Genomic DNA, 19,102 nt, shown 5'->3' with positions numbered 1-19,102 from the left:
CCAGCGTTGGGAACATGATCGGACGCTAGATGCAGAACCTATCCAGGAACAGGAAGAGGTGTGATCGTGCGCAAGTCGGACAATGGGCGCATGGCCCTTCAATTTTTTTAAGTAGGTAAAGAAAAAAAAATTAAAGACCCAACTCGAAACTTAGTCCAACACGGATGACGTATCAAAATTCTAGCAAAAACATCTTCAACTTTTATAATAATAGATAAGAGATAGATATTGTGTAGATGTTGTCCCTTGAGGGGTGACTCATTCTCTCTGTCCTAACTTCTTTCCTCCAACTCATCACCTAATTTTATGTGTCAAATTTAGAGGCAACATATACGGGTTTATAGTATTTGCCCCAATCCATGATTTTCCTAAGCTCGTGGCCAAATCTTATTGCCATCACACACAGTAATACAATAGATAAGACATTGGTGTTAGTATTAATGCATGATCAAAATGTACGGTACAAATCTAGTTGCGGTTTGAAATAAAAGTACAAATACATTTTCAAATACCTTGCTACACATGTTAATTATCTTCCTCGAAGTCTATATCATCCTCGTCGAGTTCTTCAATTGTAGCTCTAGATCTTGATCCTTTTTGTCGATAATGAAAGCTTTATTAAAACTCAGTCAAATACATCAAGATGATACATTCTAGATGAGCTCACTCATGGCCTCTGTATGATATGCACACAACCACAAAACAAGATCTAACTAGACCCTCAAAACAAAACAGAGAAACTAGTGACTATTAAGCCATAGACTAGATCGCCACCCATGCTCTAGGGTAAAAAAAAAATCCCGTGCCACCTGATCCAAACGACGTGATACCACCACAATAGTATCCACTGGAGGATAGACTAGATGCGTAGCCACCGGGTGACTGAAACAATAACCTGCAAACGAGAAGACACCATCTTATTGTCAAAAATTACCTCGTTTCTGCTTAGCCAAATGGACCACCAAAGAGCTGCTGGACCCATCAAAAACAAATTTCTCATGTCCTTAGGAACACATGTAAGCTAACACCCAAACATATGATTAACATTTTGAGGAGGTTGTAAGTTATAAGCCATATGAATAACGGACCAAACCAAACGAGTAACATGGCATTGGAAGAACAAATATTGGATAGTTTCGTCCTTGTGACAGAGGCGGCGTGGTCAGGGACCGCGAGACCCTGGAGGTGGTGGTGGGCGAGGCGACCACGCAGCCTTCATCATCGCACCTCATGGCGAGGCTCGTGCCTTCCCGGCGGCGCCATGGCTCCGCGTTGGGGTGGCAGTGGAGAAGGGGCGGAGCAAGTGGCCGCGGGTGGTGGTTGGCAAGGACGGGCGAGCAGGATGGCGAGCTCGAGTTCGCCGGCTCCCCTCCCCTCTCCCTCACCTCCATCTTCTCCTCATCGGCTGTCGCCTGCCGCGGACGGGTCCACGACCTCCACCTCGCGAACCTCTAATCGCCACAGCTGCCTCTCCTCAGTTGCTACTCCCTCCTCACTAGTCACCTCACGTCTCCTTATTTTATTTTATTATTTTTTAATCTCGATTCTAATGCCACGTCAACACCACGTGGGACGATGATCAAGGCAAACCGTCCACGTAGGCGCCACACCAGCTAAAACCACCATCTAAATTGTATTGGGACCTTATTTACAATGGTTTTGAGAGTTGAGTGATAAGTAGCATGTGGTATTTCGGTTTATGATGAATTTCATATTGGGCGACGCGACGAATAGAGGGACCCAGAGTGAACTTATTCCTCATAAGAAAGAGAAATTGAATGGGCTGTCGGGCTATATGGGCTGGTCTTTCCTTGTTGTGGGCAGAAGAATGGACGGTGGATTGAGGTTCAGTTTGCATATAACCCTAAAATGTACGTGTGGGATGGCGTTGTTGAGTACTGGCTTAGCACCTCACCGGGACGGCCGCCACCCATCCACATCCACATCCACATCCCAGGCGCTTCTGGAGGCCCCCTCCCAAGTCCCAAGTCCCAACCCTCCACCTCCATCCATCGATCAGATCGCTGAGATCGATTTGGTCGCGATGCCAATACTAGATCGATCTATTTTGTTCCCCTCCGATTCCAACTTGGATCTCTTCTCCGACTCTTAATTCCTCTACTTGGCTCTACTTTAAGCAAGCCCGGCCGGGAGGAGAGGCCCGCCGCAGCCATGGCTACCACCTTCCCCTACAGCTGGACGAGAACCAAACACCTCACTCTCTGCCCTCCCAGCAGCCACGGCGGGGATGCGGCCGATCACCCGCCTCTTCCATGGATCCTCCTCGACGTCCGCGCCTACATCGCCGACCGACGGAACTCCACCACCGCCACCTTCGATCTCAGCAACGGCCGTAAAATCCAGATCACCTTCTGCATCGCGCCACCGCCGCTCGTCTCCTACATTTGCGCCTGGTCCCCTACCACCGACCCCGCCGAGTTCTTCGCCAAGGAGCCCGCCGTCGGGTTCGTCAACGCCAACCTCGTCTTCCTCCGCGTCCATAGCGATCAAATCTACGACTTCGTCTACCAGGCCAGCTCTAGCCCATCGCTCAAGCTTATTCACAACCCCTACAGCCCATACAACCCATACCACTACCTGCGTCGTATCGACAACGTTGTCGTCCTCCCCGTCCCCGACCGCCACCATGCCGGCGCTGCTGCTGATGATGACAGTGGCCGCTTCTGCGTTAGCGCGCTCGATCGGGATCGCCGCTTTGATCTTGGCCACTTCAAGCTCTGCCTCTACGACGACAACTCTATCGACCACAAATGGAGCCACACCATCCTTCTTCTTGACCAACTTCGCAACCCGCCAGACAAAGATACCGTTCTCCATTTAACGGAGAAGGTACTTATCCTGGATGATGAACAGCCACTAGTGGCCTTTGTTGATCTCTGGCGGGGTATGGTCATCTGCAACGTGCTTGACAACAGCACACCAGGGGGAAGCAGCTACATGCCGCTGCCACCGGAGCTCATCGATAAACGCAGGACCTACAATTCATGCGTTTGCCGCAACATTGCTATCGTCAATGGTCGTCTCACCGTTGTCAGACTAGGTATTTACCTCGATCCAGACGACGATGATGATTTCTGCGCTTGGGATCTATCCACATGGAGCAAGCCAGTCACTTGTTTGGACAATGAGTGGCGTGAGGACTTCATGATCGAGTCCAGTGACGTCTCAGTTGATGACACCACTCAGAATGTCTGCCTCCTGCCCAAGCTGGATGGTTGCCCAACAACGGAGACGCTCCAGTTAGCTCATCCAACACTCAGCTTGATGGACGCCCACATTGTTTACATCATGGGCAAGGTTGACATCTCCGATGAGAAGGCACTGGTGCTCACAGTTGACATGGCAAACAAGAGGCTACAAGAGGTATCTGTGTATGACGGCGAAAGAATTGTCAACGATTTTGATTACGCCTACACGCAGTCTACCATCTCCCAATATTTCACTGAAGCAGCTGCAGGTGATTAATTAATTCCAGGCCTGTTTTTTCTACTTCTTGCTTTTCTTTTGGGAAACCTTGTGATGAATACAATAGTAAACCTGATTCAAAGTTGTGGTTGCTGATATATTTTAACACTTACTATGTGGCTGCTGCTATACTGCTAGCTAGACTTGCTAAGTTGAGGCCGTAATTAGTGTGAACATCGCCAGACTCTTTACCCATCTAATTATGGAAGCCTTCGGTGAGCTTCCAGATAAGTTATAGAGTACCAATTGCAGAAAAGTTTTAAATTTCATCAGAAATGCAAGCCATGTGGGACACAAACCTAGTCAAATGCAACTGCATATTGGATTTTAGATTGCCTATATAGATAAAGTTTTTTTCCTGTCAGTGCACCCTATATCAAGAACATGCGCATAAAAAAAGTGAGCATTTAAAAGAAATGGTCAGAAATGAAAATAGAAACAAGATTTCCGCACCAACAAAGTTGAAAGAGAAAAGACCACTTTAGGTGCTCTTGCATGCGTGAACTAAATTGGTTGATACTCTTTTTGTTTACTCGAACACATTGGCGATACTCTGATAGGACTTCCATTTTTGTCACTCTAGTAGGACTTGCGTGAAAGGTTAGGCATATTATATATCTATGTAGGCTATTTGCGCTAAAGCATGGGGACTTTGTTTTGCTGGGTGCAGGTGTAAAGGGAAGCCTGAAGAGACCTTTGAAGTTTCATATGCAATATCCTCACAAGCGGCTGGGTGAAACAATCAGTAGGAGCGATCCTATGGACTTGCATGAGCCATTGCAACTGGATGCTGGATCTGATATGGGAACTAAAGACGAAACTGAAGACAGCAATAATCCTATGGACTTGGAATAGCCATGCCTTGGAGTGAAACTAAACAGGCATAAATTAATTAGAGCTGTTGAGAATCATGCCCGGGCATAAATTATTATAAATTAATTTGAGCTGTTGAAAATAATGCCCGGGCATAAATTAATTAGAGCGAGCTGTTGAAAAGCATGCCCTGTTATGTATTTTGGTTATTGTGCATGACTGTATGTCTACATTTTAGATTTGCCTTGAATGGATATGTTTATGCTCTTGTTGGACTCTATTTGATCGTTCAGACAGTTGTCTTTGGAGCTTGGTGTTAACATATTGATTTCATCTATAATTCTGTTTCAGAAATATTTTTTCGTACTCTATAATTCAGAAATAGCAGGGGAAGCCCACTGCTCCATTTTCATGGAACCAGAGAATAGAGTTTGTTGCGGAGGGTGGTCGTTCGCCACGACTTGACCTCCTTCACCAACGAAATGTATTCGCCAATTATGCATAGCTCATATGCTAAAGATCGATCTGGGTCGTCCATCGCCTGATCTGATCAGGAAAGAATGTATTCGCCACGACCCATCGCCTGATCTGATCAAGAAAGAATGTATTCGCCAATTATGCATAGTTCATATGCTACCGATTGATATGAGTCGTCCACTGTCTGATTTGATCAGGAAAGAAGATTGCTCTAGTAGCCTTGCCAGAAATCAGGCTATCGTCAGGCACAAGCCACTACCGGCGAGGCGATAATACAACCCATAGCAATTCAAGATAAGCAGAACAGGAGATCTATTTATATTGTGAACAAAAAATTGAATAGGCGAGCAATTGCAATACAACCAGCATACGAATTGTTTGTATCCCACAACAAATGCAACCGTATACGAATTGTCTGTATCCCACAACAAATGGTAGTGCACAATAGCAGTATAGCACCAATGAGCATGCCTAGTGATTTCCTCAAATGTGACTAAGAATTGTACCACATCAGTCGTCACAACACAACTTTCTATGGCGTTAAGTAAAAAGTGAGTTTGGTCTATTGCGTAACTTTGATGAATATATAAAATGTACACTTATGTTTCTTGGTATTTTCTAACTATAGAGTCGTTTTGTATTTGGCATCTGGCTGAGAACAGTTGATAGCAGAGGCTATAGATGTTCTAGTGGCGGTGATCACTAATCAGTGTACACACGGTCCTGATGTACAAAGAAGACCGGTCTCGCTGGAGAAGTTTGGAATAGCCGAGAATGCCTGAAGAAAAGCTGAAATCACGGCAAGAACCAAGTTGGTGGCGAGCAATTTGATGCAGCCCGCTCCGGCAAGAAGTTGACCACACCACCAGGGACCCTCTTCTTTGCCGCCAACCACACTTGATTGTCTTTGCAAGGGTGGTGCAGAGGGATAGCGCCTTCTCCGGTGATACAGTAGAGCTTCCCATCATCCACGAAGAGCACGCCATCCTGGAGCTTTATGTTTGGGTAGTCAGCTACCTCAAACGATTTAGAGCATCCTCGCCCAACAAACAGTACGCGGCCATCTAGTGAATCCAGCTCATTCCAGGCGTAGCGTTCTTCTAGCAGCTCACTGTTGATGGCCTGCTTAGGCCGTTCCTCCATCTCAAACACCCTGAAGTCTGTAGTCATACGCATCAGCGGCAAGACTGGGATGAGTCTGCATACCATAAGGAGTTTCCCACGGGACTCCACCAGGTAACGAAGAACCTTGTTATTGCCGTAATCCCGGCCACCAGCATCAAAATGGAGGATCCTCTCGGCGGGTGCTCTTTTTGCGTTACCGTCATTGTCACGGTAAAATTCAGGCACGCGGAACACAAGAATGTTTTCTGTCAATGTCAGAAAATGGAAGGCTCCTTCGAACCAGATGACATCCTCGAGTTTAACTGATGTCTGAGTACCTATCGCCGTGCTCGATACCCCTACTAGCCACAAAGCAGAAACGAAGTCACCAACTGGAAAAGGGTAGCGGGAGCAAATGGCTGCTCCGTAACACCCTTCTGGATCCTGTGGTGTAGCAGACAAAGTGGCGGCTGTGATCACTGCATTCCTCGACGAAGCTGGGTCGGAGATGAAATAGAAGGAGTCCGGAACGGGAATCAACTGTTCAGTCCTCAGGCTGACAAGGGCATACTCTGAAACCTCTGTACGATTCTTGAGCGCCAAGAAGAGCCAGCCGCCGGGGTAGGCGCCGAAGTAGCGCGCGCCGCGGGCGTACTCCGGGACGCGCATGAAGTGGAAGTTCCCGCTACATCCTCCTCCTCCAGTGCCGCACGAGAACGAGGGCCCGCCGGGACCGCCGACGAGAAGGAACGGGGGGCAGCGCTGCTGCTGCACCGGCGGGAGGGCAGAGCGCCAGGTGCGGCAGACTTGCCGCATCTGGACTCGATCAGCAACACAATCTAGTCTACTGTAGATGAGTCGGATGAGGTCATCATCGTCGAGCAATGTGGTAGCAATTTTCATGGCCGCGGCGGCGGGGAGAGAGGGGATCGATCGGAGGATGGAGCCGCCGGGAAAGGGAGGAGAGGAGGGAGAGACAAGGGGAGGGGAGATCTGGGCTGGCAGAGAGTCCTATACCGTTGGATCTATCACTTTCTTCTGCCGATGTACTGTACTGTATACACATCACGTCAGTATCTGTATACCTATACGGTATACCCGCCATCTCCTTCTCAATCGCCTCGCCTTGTCATTCTCTTCTCTTTCGTTCGAAATGCCACAGACCCAGGCTTTCCTTGTGCTAACCGTACGGATCGGAACCTGACTTCAGGTAGCTGCTCCATCACATGGAAGCTGCTCTTATGAACGAAACACACAGGTGCAATGCAATAAAATGTTCACCAAATCCTAACAAGCAATTCAGGTACAGCCACTATAACGAACATCGAGATCAATACAATTACTAAATGATTCAGTCATCATCAAATGTCACTTAGTTTTCTGATTCGCACCTCATTGCGCTCTCCAAGTCTCAACGTCATACGGTAAAAGTACATGGAATGGAATTTTCACTTGCAAAACCCAAGGGTGCGACAATGCTGTAGTGGTAAAAAAACAAATGGTCAAGTAACGTTTACTTGTTTTGATTTCTCGCAGTAATACCCTTGTTTGACTCCCTAGAATTTACAGAACTGGATTCCATTTCCATTTTTACAAGAACAAAAAGTCCACAGAAGTTGGATTGGAGTGTACTTTTTTTTTTCTTTTTGGGTTTGGATGTAATGTCGAATTACATGAAGAATCAGTTCGAACTTAAACCGATGAAGGAGCATCAGAGTTATACAAGATTTGAATGGAATATTTTGTATTGCATAGAGAACGATTTGATTAACAAATCACACACACAAGACAAGTTCATAGAGAACCTAAACTGTCTTTTTAATAAAGTTTTTATGAGATTTCAGAAAAAAAATAAAGGAAGACAGCATCGATTTGCAAAGCCATGTGGGTAAGGAGGTCAGCGCCAATAGGCCTACGCTAAACCGTTGGGCCTCAGTGTCGAGGTGGTTGGTGCTGAGGTCGTGAACCACTTTTAGTTGAAGTTTTTTTTTTTGGCACAATCTAGCTTGAAAATAAGTTTTTGAAAAGAACCCATTAGTCGAAACAAAACGGAGGAAAAACTACACGGAAGAAGAACAACGACGGAACTAAAAATTAAAAATCAAGGTTAGATAATAGAAAGCGGTAAAAAACCGCTCTAAATCAATTTTCTAGATTTAAGTTTGGATGCCATCAATTCTAAATTATCAGTGACATTCTAAATTTAAGTTTGGATGTCATCAGTTCTAAATTATCAATACCAGATGAAGTCGTACAGTTTATTCATATACTGTACACAGTGGGCACATTACAGTGTTTGAATAGATAAATGACACTGCAGGACATACGACCGCAGTACAGTATCTAGTTCAGATATCTCCTGCAGCTTCTCGATCTACAGAAGCAGGGGATCCTTTGCCCTTCATCTTCTCGGTTGAAGTGATAGTCGTAGGTGATTTCCTCCCCCGGATTTATGTGGCGTTCCGCGAAGAACACTACCTGGACGACGATAAAAACAGTCTATATATACAGATAATAAATTTGCAAGGAAAGTTTGAAACGATAGCATCGAAATAGAGAAGAGGGGTACCTTCTTCTCGTTCCTTACTGAGATTATTTTTGCAACACAGTTTGGCTGATCAGACAAAGATTGGAAGTAAACAAAACATGCATTAGAAATTTCAGTTGTAAATGGACAAGAAAGACACATGAGCATAATTTTTACATACTTGGCAAGAGTGGTTGATGAATCTTGCGATCCCACCCTTGCGGGTGGCATCGATGATATGTTCCTTGTCAATCTTGAAGAAGTAACAAGCACTCTTATATTGCTGCCGTTTCCCGGACTGGTATTCAACCTCTCTTTTGTCAGCAACGCATTGCCCAACAATTTCACCAACATACTGTACAACCTGAAATATTTTCATGCGGAAGTTAAGAATTTCTTCATTTGCTAAATTATTATGTCAGATTATTGATTAAGGAAAGCATAACTGATGAATTACCATAGAGCCACGTGGAATAAACTCCGATGTGTAGAGACCAAGCCCATGAATGCCAGATTTGTACACTACCAAATGCTTCCATCCCTTTAACTGCTTGTAATGGACATATTCCTTCTAAAAATGAGAATGAAGACATGTAAACAGCTCATCCCGTATGTACATGCAAACTTTGATACCCCGCTAAAGCAGAGTACATTACAATGTACTATATTGAAGATAACCAACTGCATTGCAGTGAAGGATTAGGAGTTACCTGTCCCCTCATGCAAGATTTTGATCCATTTATGCGTATCCAAGCATTGATCTGTTCTTGGGAAACACTGCACTCACCAAACTTCTCTTCTGGTTTCCTGCTACGATTAGCACCAAACGAGTCTCCCTTTCGGCCTCTAAAACCCTGTTTCAAAAGAATGACAAAGGAAGTAGTCACTTGTTAGGACTCTAATTTTTCAAGCAGTGCAAAGGTAAAACAAATATATTACCTCAGTACGTGCACATGTCCAGTCATTGCTCCTCAAGCATTCCTTCTTAGGATTAACATGATTAGGATCAAACATAGCATGATCCAGGCATCTCCCATAAAAACCAACATTTTCATTATGCTCACCTTCCGGCTCGCTTTGCAACAAACCCTATTGTGATATCATGAGCAACATTCAGATATACAGTGTTGAGATAACAATAAGTTTTAACCAAGATTGCAGAATATTTTTATGGGCATACAGTAAATCAATGTGATAATATATAGGTTAAATAGCCTATTATGAGTGGATCATACCTTCTGATGAGCACACCAAGGATGAAAGAGAACTGAGCAATTAACATCACGACACCCCATAAATGAGCCCCCAGTTCTGTTACACATTGAGCATTCCTGACAACAAAAACATTAGCAATAATGAATATTAAGTTCATTAGGACTAAATAATCGGGTGCAGGAGATACTTTTGGGTGATTTAATGACTAAGGATGAAAGGAAACCCATGGCCAATGCCAGCACTTGGCATTTGACGCGCTTTCAATTTACAGGAAACAGTATTTCAATGAAGTTCAAAAGAATATGCATGTAGGGAACTCACGGTATTTCTTTTGGCAGGTGAAGCCCCTGATATATCAAAAGCACTCATTGTGATTGTATTTGGGCATTTTGTACCAGGTGTCCACAACCCACAGACCACATGAACCCACTGCCTTGTTCGTGGACCAAGTAGACTGGAATTGCGATTAGAGGTCCACAACTTGCTGATAATGTCCCCACGTGCACTACCTATTGAAGCTTCTTTTATACCAAAAGAAGATATAGCATTGAAGCTTCTTGATCTGTGTCCATGAAATGAATCATGCCTGACATATTCCCCATGTAACTTGCTTGTACACTCACTGTTCACGTTTCCTGATGAATAAACATATTTATCTGATCTTTTTGCAGTTGCAATACCCCTCAGCAAGCTTTTGAGAATATTCTGGGCTTTCAATGCCCTTGTCATAGCTCCGCCTCCATAACCACATAGAACACAGACCTGGCAAAGGAAAACGTAAAGAGATACCGATATACAATTAATCACTACTAAATGTATCTAACAATGAGGATGTTAGTGTTAGTAAGATTAATTTTGACTGAAGTATTTTCCATGCTAGTGCAGCTTCCATACATCTATACCAGCAGTGTATCCCTAAATGGCTGTATCACCTTGATGTAATTATCTTGATTTCAATAAAAGCTTCACTCTACAAATAACCCTAAAAGAATCAGTGAAAAATTCTATAGTGCTTGCACACATTAATCTGCAAGCACAAAAATGGCTGTTCTGGCCTACATGGCTACATCATGCCCTATTAAATGCCTTAAATGAAACTACTCTGAAATTGAATTTTCTTACTGTGTCCTGGGTATTGATCTTGCAGGGCTTACAGAACCATTGTCCTCTTGGAACTTTTAGAACACCATAGCAAGCTTGGTGCACCTACAGGAAAAAAAATGCAAGGCTCTATGTGAATAGACTCCGGTACTAGGTTCTGGTAAGGGAATATGACAAACCTTGATAAAGCACTTGCTGCACTCTATCAACCGATTGGAAGGCTCCAGGTTTGAGATACCACAAACACAACATGAAGCATCTAAACTAGGCCTTTGTATATATCTGCATAAGGTATTATGCAGAACTTTGTCAGATCAGTCTGTAAAAGCAAGATAAATTAATAAAAACGAAATATTTTCTATGGAACATATCCTTCAAAGGAAATCTGTAGAATGCACCTGGAGTTACAACCTTTCAAATTTTGCTTCACAGGCTTGAACCGCAGCGTGTTTATCGCCGCAAGGACTGCATGCTGATTCATTTGTAAATTCTTCACACCTCTCCATCCTATTAAGAGATATGCATGCTCTTTGATTCTTAATTCCTGCATATGGTTGGCAGATCGTGTTGGTAAAATTTCTTTAGCATCTCATGTGGAAATTAAGCAAATGAGAAGTTTGCTATGCATGCGATGCAGTTTTTCAGTAAAGATGACAACTAATGACCATGTTACTAGTTAATCTGTAATGTCACACAGTGCATCATTTTGACAAAAATGGAATCAAATTTTCCAATAAATAACCAAAAAAATCTAACCAAATATGTTATGGCTGTCCTTGTCCTAGACTCCTACCTCTACTTCTTGATGCTGACAGCTGACTTGTCCCCATATCTGCAAGGCTAAGAGGCTCATCTTCTTCAAGTACTGAAAATGAGAGATTCTTTTGTCAATTCCATTTTTCTAAAAGGAACACTGTAAGTTACTTAGCTATATGTTGATATTATCTGTACTGCAGTTTTCAGAATTATACCACAGCAGGGACTTTGGCAGTCAGTCTTGACATGTGGCCTCGAGACATTCGATGAATACCTATTCTTTTTGGGAGACCACAGTTCATCTTGTGGACTGAAACTTCTGTCACCAGAGGAAGATTTATCTGCAGAACCATCTGAGCTCTTTTCCTCAGAAAAATGGATATTTTCTGTCTTACTGAGGGGTTTGATAGCATGACATCTCTTAGCCTTTTTAAGAATCAGATTGAGTGGAACAATTTTGGGAGATTTCCGATTATCATTAGTTATTCCTGTAGCAATCAAACTAGAAGCAATACTGGCACTCCCACTACAGGCATCTTCACTGTTAGTTTCATTTACAATGCAATTCAGAGACACATATTTTGGCAGTTTGCGGACAAGCAATCGACTCCCTTGCTGTTGGCATTTTGTTCTATCCAAAGTGGTCATATTATCTTCTTGCTTTTTTCTATCAGAGGAATTTGATTCTCCAACATAAATGCCCTCATCATCTGACCGTTCATCGTCAACATTGAGAACTTTGCAGTTGCTGTGAAGCCGTTTCACATGTTTATTCAGATGCGTGGGAGGATGTTTCCTCTTGCTTTTTGATACTCTGCGTGAAAATGGACCAGCCTTATGCTGCGGTTGAGAATCCCCTTCCCGGGATGACAGATCAATTTTCCTAGTACAGTCATCGGATTCTGATTTGTTTGCACAGCACCTCAATGTTTGTGTTTTCTTTGGCATTTCAGAACATTGTCCCTCATTCTCATGTTCTTTCCGTGTACTTCCCTCAGAAATTTGATTATTTTTGTGCTTCACTAAAGATGGCTCCAGGTGAAATCTAGAAAAACTATTTTGGGCTTCTTCACATCCTGTACTAATAGGCAAATAGCTGGATGAGGAACATTTCTCAATTCGTGACCCTTCATCAAACACAAGATTTTTCTGTTCAAGACCATACTTGTTCAATTCAGGTGATGCAGAAAACTTGGTCACAACATCGCTGGAGAATCCAGAAGAGAAACCGGATTTTAGTTCTTTAAATATTCCAGAATCTCTACAAGCACTCACTTTCTCTTTTACAGTTTCATAGGGCCAATGGCCACCTACAGCCGATGCTTCTGTTACATTCTTCAGCTGCTGTAATGTAGGAACACAAGGTCGGTTCAATACTTTAGTAGAGAACTCATTCCGGAAAGAAGCTTTAGAGTCGCTTTTTCTAGCAATTATCTCGCTTGAGCACTGGCATATTAATTTTTCACTCTCCCCTAGCGTGCAACATCTGGCAGCAGCTTGCATGCCATCATCCTTGATCTTTTGTACTGTATGATCACTTTGATCAATTCTAGCAACACAGTGCTTTGTAAATCCATAACCTGCCAAACATTTTGGGGCTAAAGAGCAGCAGCATTTTCCATCCCGGTAAGGACTACATTCTGTATTATTAGGTGCATCAAGCAGAGTGTTCTTAGTCAAGCTGTTGGCTGTGTGTCCCATAGAACTGCAATAAGTAAATAAAAGAATATGAAAGGGAGCACAGCGATAGCTTCAAGAGCACATTTTGCATGATAGCGCATGTATGCTATCATTGACATGTGTATATAGATATAGCATCAAACAAACGTCTAAGCTCATTTCCTTGAAAACTAAGTGTAACCTTCAGCAAAAATTGATGTCATCAATTTATCGAGTAATGATGTGAAACAGCACACATAAGCATAATGTCAAAATGGAAACAACGAAGAAAGGCTCATCTATACAACCTGTTTGACAGGCCGCCTGCCCATTTTCCAGTACTCAAATCAATTAAAAGGCTGGTCTTAAGAGCATTGCTAAGAACAGGAAATAGCGTGTGCTTTCAGGCCAAATTAGCATTATACATACACTAGGCAGTACTTCCTCTGTTTCACAATGTAAGTCATTCTAGCATTTCTCACATTCATATTTATGCTAATGAATCTAGACAGATATAGATTCATTAGCATCAATATGAATGTGGGAAATGCTAAAATGACTTACATTCTGAAACGGAGGGAGTAGCTATCATCTATTAGAACCAATAGGATCAGAATCAAGGCTAGAATTTGAATATGTGAAGAGTAAATCTTGGTAGCAGTGATGGAACTGAAATAGTCATTAACAGGAAATGGAGAGAAACAAAGGTTTGTTATGTGATATCAGCAACCAGTTGGCATGAAATTCAAGATAAGAAAAAGATTGAGTAAATCAAAATACCTTCTGTAGTACCCATCAATGGGACATGCATGGCAACAGGACTGCAACATAAGCTCTCTAGAACATAATGAGGATCTTGGTATGAAAGTAGAGCGGGTGCGCACTTCATCTAGCCCTGAAATATGAGAAAGTGTGCCACTGAATTAAAACAAGACAACATTCAAGAAAATAATCAGAAATAAGAAGTGATGTCTATCATATCACTTGCACTGTGAAGAAACCAACCTTCAACAATAGACCTATGGGCTGGAACTGGAGCGCCATCATTACAGAAATGAGATCGGCAGAAATTGCCAGCTCTAAAACCAAGTTTGGAAGAATCTTCTTGAGCTTTGCAGCAGCATCTATGCATTGATTTTCCTATTGGCGATTGATCATTTTGGCCAAAGCTAGGTAGAAACTCATTAGCTGTAGAACAAAAGGCTCTTCCACACTGATAATTGGTAGCTCTCAAACTTTTATGTGTGCACAAGTCATCAGCACATTCAAAAGAAATATAACTCCTGGCCTGCACACAATGCTTGAAGAATCAAAAGACATTTCGGTGGTTGGCAGTGGTGACAGTGGTTACTTGTGCTATGAGAAAGTGTAAGATCAACTTACCGTTCTATCATAAAAACAGGGAGCCCCAGTCTCAGAATGTGCAAGATGGGATTTGTCAGCAACATGATCACAACACCTGCAATTCACTGGAGAAGAAACTTCTGCGCAAATTTTGGAGATTCCGGTGTTAGGTTGACTAGGCAGCAAATGTGGCAGGCAGTCCCCTTTTATTGAAGGCTCTTGACTGTTTGCATGAAGTACATCTTGATGAACATATCCCTTGGAAGCCACTGGAACTGGAAGAGACCTGCTATCTGATATCCTTTTTGTGTGAGTAATGGTAGGTGCCAACTTCAACTGATTATCATTTGCCCTTGTCTCAACTTGTGTACTTGCAGTTTTTAAACGATCGGAACTATATGCAACATCTGGAGCCTTAAGAAGGTAATGCTCATTACTGTTGAGAACATCATCAATGGACTCAGATGTACTATTTCTCTCAAGATGTGAAAGAAATAATGAAATAAATGAATTATTTGCTGCATCATCTGTAATCTCATTGAGTTCAGAATGGCTGGTTCCATTAGAAACATCAAGTGATCGTTTCCTATTACCTGTACCAAATGATGGCTCAATGTTTTCTATAGTTTTGTTGGCTTTGGTAGTTTGCTTCGGATAAGCATCTGCACCAAGTGATTCTGACATTATATGAACATTACAGGGGAAATGCTCTCATTTTACACTAAAAAAAGAAGTAAGCAAAATTGTGTTTCTTCTATGGTGTTAATGTGCTATAAATCATACCAGAACTATGTTGTTGTTCACATTCCTTGTGCTAGTACTAGCAGCTTCTTATGGTGTTTTTGTCGTTTTGTGTATTCAGTCAGCACCTAGCATAACAATTAACAAGCTCTTGCATATCTAGCGAGAAAGCAAACAGAACTACACATGTGTGGATGTGCCATATTAATAGTTAATACAAGTTAAATTCTACCCAAATGATAATGTGGAGAACAAAACAATTACATTTGCAGCTAATAACAGGAAAGCTCACTTGGAGTTGTGAATTGCAGGTGGTGCTGAGGTTTCTGAAATTCGATTATTGTTGACTGCACCGATGGAAATAGGGTAGCCATAGATTGATGATAAGATGATTGCCCCAGCTTCAGTTCGGTGTTTGATGCTCTGCCTGAACCATCTTGAATTATTTTGTGAGGTACATCAGGCATGCATGCCCTACTGTCATTGCTCAAAACTCTTGTAGAACTAGGACCAGGACTACGAGACAAGTTATTTAAGTTTTTCTCCAGAAAGTTTGCATAATCATGTGCCAAATGATTCCTACTGTAAGTTATTCCCATGTTTGCTGTTGAATATGTTCGTTCACTTGGCCTGCTAATAGAGTTCATGTTCATGTCATGGATCGTATGATTTGCTAAGTTTATTTTCGAACTCTGCTGTAAAGCTGGATTCTTTGAGAAAGCTTCATGTAAACCGACACTCTTTCTATAAAATGTTTCATCTGGCTTATTCACTAGCTTCTCAACAGAAGTGAATCGTCCAACCTCATTGTGGATATCACTGGAATAAACTGGATTGTTTATATGTCCAGTGCTTTTTCCATGTCCACTGAATAGCCCTGTTTTTTCTATGTTATTGTTCGTTGTAAGGAGACTTTTCATCCAGTATTCTTCTGAAGAATATCTCATATATGCCCATTCTGGCCAGTCCCACTTAGTGTCAGAAATGGATGCTCCAACCTAGATGTAAACAAGAAGGAAAAAAATTATAGCAGCTGAAAAGTGATATAGAGTGGCTGTTATATGATTGGGACAGGCTGGAAGTGCATGTGTGAAGAAAATGTATTTCAATAAGCTTTCTGTTGTTCGTTCACAAAATATGTAAAATACTTACAAGATGCAACACTATACAAATACACAGTTGTATAGCATGACATGTAGTAGTTGTGACTTGTGAATTGTGAGTTACCAATCTCTGATGGAAACTATCTCTGTATCCTTAAGGCTATAATACAGGAGTTTACAATGCCTCATTTGTAGACTTAAACAAAAAAAAAACTTAAAAATTTAGATATGTACCTGTTACCACAGACTACATTTAATGATATTTTCCAGAATATAATGCAAAAAAAATACTACTAAAGCATTTTTCTTCTTCTTTTTTCTGCTGCTGACACAGCCTCCAGATTATATGTGACACAGTAAAGGACAACCGGAAATAAACTTATGTAGAACTTAGCCTGGGTTTTTACATGTGTTAAAAAAAAAAGAGTTACTTTATTTCTATCTGGTAATATGCAACCAATGCCAATTTTTCACTTTGTGACTCATATCAAACTGACTGCTGGCACAACTATTATTGTACTAGGTGCCTACCTTTTAGAGTTAAACAAGCAAATCCAGTATGTGATTTTTACGAAATACTTACCCTTAAACTACATATCTTGGACCAACTAAAAGTTAACAGATTAAACCGAAACAAGATAAAATGCTCACCCCCATGCAGTACTTGAGCCATTGTACAATAGTCATGCCATTATCCATAATGACAATTTCACCAGCTTTTTCTGCGGGTCCTCCTGAATGCTATAAAAGGTGTATATACATTCCTTTTATCAGTAAGAACATCTGTAGTAGTGCCTAAATGGGGAATCAGCGTAACAATCATAAATTTGTATAGTACCTCACAGAACTTAGCCACAGACATTCTCAGCCGATGACAAAAGCAACGAATTCCAAAAATCCCAGCTTCACCCACAAAGAATTCACCACCTGTTTATATCCCAAAAGCACATCAGAAGGCTTTAGTAAAAAAAGTAATATATGATCATAATGGTTAAAAGCAGCAGGTGGGAACACTTTTACCATAAAAAATATCGAATTGTTCTAATAATAATTAACAATAACTCCGCATAAGAGCTCCATCACTATTAAAATCTCTACCAAATTAAGCAACAGAACCCATATTATGAAGCTATAACACAGAGCAGTAATTTCAGGACTACATGCTGTACAAGCAAGAGGCAGAAAACTTTTATTTCCATGGGTGTAGAACTTTTGATTGCACACCACACATCGTACATAGTTCAATGGCTGGGTTCTCTATTTAGGCCATTGCAGACACAGGTTTTTGAAGGGGTAAAAATGCTTACTGTAACTAGCCATTCAATGACTACCTCCCTCATGAGACCATGACAGAGGGTAGTCGATCTAGGTTGCAGATAGTTGTTGCAAGTTGAACCCACCAACATTCAGACAGGAGACGCGAATCTGATCCCCTAGAAGCGCAGGATGATGGCGAGGGGTTGATTGGGATGGCAATTTCTGCACTGCGCATGCGCTCGAGTCCTGAAACTGGATGGCGCCTTGGGATATCCCTGCATGTCCAAAGAAGCACTAACAGTAAAAGACTGCAGCAGGAAGACAGAAATCATGCCACTGAGACTCCTGGAATACTGGAACAATACCATTGTTAACTGAACATTCCCCTGGAAAACTACCCTGCACATTAGCACTTGTGTTCTGAAACAACGCCCCCAAGCAGGAGGGCTGCTCAACGCTGCTGCTGGCTGCCAAGCCGTGCCTCGGATGCTTGGGCAGAGGCTCCGCGCCTCTGAGAGGGGAAGCGCGAGTAAGATCAATGACATTAGCAGCATTGCCTGCATTGAGCATGCCAAACAACGCCTTCCGGTCCGACACATGGGTGGCATGGGGATGGTTCCCAGCCACCTGAGCAAGCAACGAGGTGCTCGGCGCCGCTCTCGCGGGCTGGCCGTACTGCGAGCTCGGGTGGCTTGCGGCCAGCTGCTCCGGCGCCGCCGCTCCCTGTGCGGCGAAGGGGCGGAGGATGTGGCGCAGACTGGCGCTGTCAATCTGCACGCGGACACAGTAGAACGACGCCATGTGAGCATCTCCGTTTCAACAGTAGAACACCAACCAAATCAACTCCACACTACACTGCATTTCGATTTCAGGAAGGGAAAAAAAAACAAATGCCGGACGCCACCGATCCTACGAATCGAGGTACACGAAATCATCCCCAAACTAAACTCTGTTCGGCTCGGGGAATCGAACAAAACCCCTCGTAAACCCCCCGCATTCTACAACCACAAAGCCAATAAATAATAACCCCCCTCAATCACCCACCCATAGGAGAACCGCGGGGGAGGGGAATGGCGCCATGGCAGTACCTGGCTCGGCAGCGGTGTCGCCGTCGCCGGAGCCGGAGCCGGAGCAGGCGGAGGCCACCGCGCGGGCCACGCGTCGTCCATCGTGTGGCAGCGGAGGCGTGGTTGGTGGTGGTGGCGAGGCGAAGGAGACGATTGGGCTTTGGGGCTCTCGCGTAGTTATGGGCGGGGGTGTGTACTGTAGACGAGAACTGTGGCGAGGTGAGGGGGTGGGGACGAGGCGCGCTTTGGCTCGGTCGGGCGGGCCGGCTTTTTTTTTGCCTTTTGCTGCTGGTGATGAGTCACTCGGGTCTGGTCTGGTCAGGTCTGGTCAGGCAGGGTCAGACGCTGAGACGATAGGATTGGCACGCCTGTCTCCCTGGATGGACCTCGTCCATTTAATCATTAACCACTCTGCTGCTGTTGTTGCAGACGATAAATGTTCCTGCTTTGGC

The 19,102-nt window shown here is 43.2% G+C and overlaps 3 protein-coding genes across 5 annotated transcripts; 1 reads left to right on the top strand and 2 right to left on the bottom strand.

The window, feature by feature from the left end:
* The first annotated feature begins 1,923 nt into the window (after positions 1-1,923).
* LOC127784861 (uncharacterized) lies at positions 1,924-4,639 on the top strand. The gene is made up of 2 exons (XM_052312266.1): positions 1,924-3,478; positions 4,157-4,639. Exons 1-2 carry the CDS (start codon positions 2,173-2,175, stop codon positions 4,339-4,341), a joined length of 1,491 nt encoding a protein of 496 aa, XP_052168226.1. The 5' UTR covers positions 1,924-2,172; the 3' UTR covers positions 4,342-4,639.
* Positions 4,640-5,571: 932 nt separating this feature from the next.
* On the bottom strand, positions 5,572-6,783 carry LOC127783841 (uncharacterized). The gene has a single exon (XM_052310992.1). The coding sequence runs from the start codon at positions 6,781-6,783 to the stop codon at positions 5,572-5,574; it is 1,212 nt and encodes a 403-aa protein (XP_052166952.1).
* Positions 6,784-8,070: 1,287 nt separating this feature from the next.
* On the bottom strand, positions 8,071-18,827 carry LOC127784109 (uncharacterized). 3 transcript variants are annotated; one of them, XM_052311299.1, is made up of 22 exons: positions 18,672-18,827; positions 17,949-18,354; positions 17,727-17,858; positions 17,165-17,253; positions 16,978-17,067; positions 15,516-16,221; positions 14,522-15,159; positions 14,144-14,426; positions 13,919-14,033; positions 11,695-13,184; positions 11,517-11,588; positions 11,135-11,267; positions 10,903-11,005; positions 10,745-10,828; positions 9,944-10,384; positions 9,643-9,738; positions 9,347-9,496; positions 9,118-9,261; positions 8,865-8,978; positions 8,589-8,771; positions 8,450-8,494; positions 8,071-8,358 (listed from the first exon to the last, which is right to left on the bottom strand). In XM_052311299.1, exons 1-22 carry the CDS (start codon positions 18,750-18,752, stop codon positions 8,224-8,226), a joined length of 5,730 nt encoding a protein of 1,909 aa, XP_052167259.1. In that variant the 5' UTR covers positions 18,753-18,827; the 3' UTR covers positions 8,071-8,223. The 3 variants fall into 3 exon arrangements, with proteins under 3 accessions (XP_052167259.1, XP_052167260.1, XP_052167261.1); XM_052311300.1 differs by having other exon boundaries at positions 14,522-15,144; XM_052311301.1 differs by lacking the exons at positions 17,949-18,354; positions 18,672-18,827 and having other exon boundaries at positions 17,634-17,858.
* Between the last annotated feature and the right edge of the window lie 275 nt (positions 18,828-19,102).

Source organism: Oryza glaberrima, chromosome 9 (assembly GCF_000147395.1).
Source record: "Oryza glaberrima chromosome 9, OglaRS2, whole genome shotgun sequence".
Classification (NCBI taxonomy): Eukaryota; Viridiplantae; Streptophyta; class Magnoliopsida; order Poales; family Poaceae; genus Oryza; species Oryza glaberrima.
This window is presented reverse-complemented; position numbering and strand designations above follow the sequence as displayed.